At 39.8% G+C, this 2,763-nt stretch overlaps 1 protein-coding gene across 1 annotated transcript; it reads left to right on the top strand.

Annotated features, from left to right (window-relative positions):
- Positions 1-249: 249 nt before the first annotated feature.
- LOC101837943 (olfactory receptor 1537-like) lies at positions 250-1,188 on the top strand. Its single transcript, XM_005069372.3, has one exon. The coding sequence runs from the start codon at positions 253-255 to the stop codon at positions 1,186-1,188; it is 936 nt and encodes a 311-aa protein (XP_005069429.1). The 5' UTR covers positions 250-252.
- Positions 1,189-2,763: the final 1,575 nt, after the last annotated feature.

The following is a 2,763-nucleotide window of genomic DNA, read 5'->3' as shown; positions in this document are numbered from 1 at the left end:
TTGAACACAAAAAAAATTTCCAAGATTGAACTCAGTGATATAATTTTTACGAAATGTTTTTAATGAAATGTTTAAAAATAAAAATACATTTTATTTATCTAGGGTGACCCAGTTTGGGTACTTATTTATAGAGAAAAGATGTTCTAAGGCACAAACAATTTGTATGGAGACTTTGAATAGGTAGGAAAGAGTAATAATATCACTCTGACAAAATTACACTCCTTTTACCACTTAAGGATCTGGATAGAGGACATGGCAGCAGGAAACCACTGTACAGTGACTGAGTTCTTCTTGGCTGGACTCTCAGAGAAGTCAGAACTCCAGATGCCGCTGCTTCTTCTCTTCATTGGAATCTATGTGGTCACTGTGGTAGGGAATCTGGGCATGACCACACTTATTGGGCTCAGTTCCCACCTGCACAACCCCATGTACTATTTCCTCAGCAGTCTGTCCTTCATTGACTTCTGTCAGTCCACAGTTGTTACCCCTAAAATGCTGGTGAGCTTTGTGAAAGAGAAGAACCTCATCTCCTATGCTGGATGCATGACGCAGCTCTATTTCTTCCTTATTTTTGCGGTGGCAGAGTGTTACATGTTAGCTGCCATGGCATATGACCGCTATGTTGCCATCTGTAACCCCCTGCTTTACAGTGTAACCATGTCCTCCCAGGTTTACATTTCTCTGATTTCAGGTGTGTACATTATTGGTGTGCTCTGTGCATCAGTTCACACAGGTTTCATGATAAGGATTCAGTTCTGCAAACTAGATGTGATCAACCACTATTTCTGTGATCTTCTTCCCCTCTTGAAGCTTACGCACTCTAATACATATATCAATGAATTGTTGATTCTATTTTTTGGTACATTAAACATCTTTGTCCCAATCCTTACCATTATTACTTCTTACATTTTCATTATTGCTAGCATCCTGCGCATTCAATCCACCGAGGGCAGGTCCAAAGCCTTCAGTACTTGCAGTTCCCACATCTTAGCTGTTGCTGTCTTCTTTGGATCTTTAGCATTCATGTACTTGCAACCATCATCAGTGAGTTCAATGGACCAAGGGAAAGTGTCCTCTGTGTTTTATACTATCATTGTACCCATGCTAAACCCTGTTATCTACAGCCTGAGAAATAAGGATGTTAGTGTTGCCTTGAGGAAAATACTTGAAAGAAAAACATTTATGTAGTCAAAAGTAATGTGAGGATTTTTTATTAGAACTACGATATCCACAAATACATCATCAGTTGATATTTACTCCAATCTACTTGTCAATTTTATTACTCATTTGGTAGGGCACCTTGAAAATGTTCACTATTGTAAAGTTCAAAATGCACACATTATCACATATGTTTCAGAAAATCAAAAACATAAAGCAATGTAAAGGTATCATGTACGTACATGCCCACAATGGGTCACCTGTCATCATATATATATATATATATATATATATATATATATATATATATATATGTGTGTGTGTGTGTGTGTGTATACTTTTTTGTATTTCATAATCTTTAAAAATAAAACTTCATTTTTATTTGCAACAACATGACACTTTTCTTTCTAATTATGTTAATAAATTTTTGAGAATTTCATATATAAGTGATGTAATATACTATTCCCTTCATCTCTCTCCAACTACTCCCATGTTTCCTCTGTTCTTTCTCAAATTAATGGCCCCTTTTTTCTTTAATTCACAGGCATGTTCACACACATAGGTGGGGAGGCAGGGGAGGGCTTTCCCATTTAAAGACTGATCCTGTTCTCAGCAATCACTTACTGCCTGTAGCTTTTCATCTAAGAGTGGTTTCCCATGTTTTCTTCTATCCACATCGGTATGTGGACTGGTATCATTTTAGGCTCTTGTTTAGGAAACAATATTATTGAAATCTGATAGTAACACTATCATGTCATACATATAAGACATACAATATCAGACTTCCTTTTCCTCTGCCTCTTAGAACATTCTTTCTTCCTCTTCTAAAATGTTCCCTGATTCTTACCTGGAGGGGTTGAATTGCAGATGGATTAATTTTTGTACTTAGTCCCATCAACAGTTTTTCTATTTATACCAGGTATGGAGGTCTGTAATGGACTCCATCTGCTGTAAAAAGTGCTACAATTATCTATGGGTATGACATGATCAGTTCAAAGTATGCAGTTACAGAGTCTAATAGTTGGGGAAAGTGTCACTGTTAGATTTTCGTCTAGGCTTCATGGCCTCATCAGACACTCACATTTAACTATGTTTCAAGGACTACGGCTGGGTCCAAAGCCCTAACACAGCCAGGGTCTGTGTTAATTTCAGTGGCTCCTGTTACCAGCAAAGACAGTGCACATGGCTGGGGAATGGGCTTCCATCTGAGGCTATGTTGGTGTCCTAGGGCCATGTTACTCCTGGGGCCATGTTTATCTGAGTGAACTGTGCTGTCCCCTGGGATACGGTGACATCTAGGTCTGAGCTGCTATAGAGGGCCATAACTGGGTCTGTGCACAATCATCAGCAGGGGTCTGTCTTGATGTCTGTATCCCATGTTACGAGCCTGGCCCAAGAGAACCATGCATATTGACACCTGAGTACCTAGCTGAATTGGTCCCTTCCTTACCCGTCTTTGGGAGATCAGGCCCTACCAGTAGCTGACTGTTGCAGCAGGAGTGCTGGTTCCTCCCAAATGGGAGAGCTGGACTAGATGACACTGGATCTGTGGGATATTGCCCCACAACTACCACAGGCAAGGGAAAGCTGATCTGGATGGCCTGG

Source organism: Mesocricetus auratus, unplaced genomic scaffold (assembly GCF_017639785.1).
Source record: "Mesocricetus auratus isolate SY011 unplaced genomic scaffold, BCM_Maur_2.0 Super-Scaffold_100022, whole genome shotgun sequence".
NCBI lineage: Eukaryota > Metazoa > Chordata > Mammalia > Rodentia > Cricetidae > Mesocricetus > Mesocricetus auratus.
This window is presented reverse-complemented; position numbering and strand designations above follow the sequence as displayed.

What these genes read in the sequence shown, in the direction of transcription:
- LOC101837943 (XM_005069372.3), top strand. Translation starts at nt 253, where the DNA reads ATGGCAGCAGGAAACCACTGTACAGTGACTGAGTTCTTCTTGGCTGGA.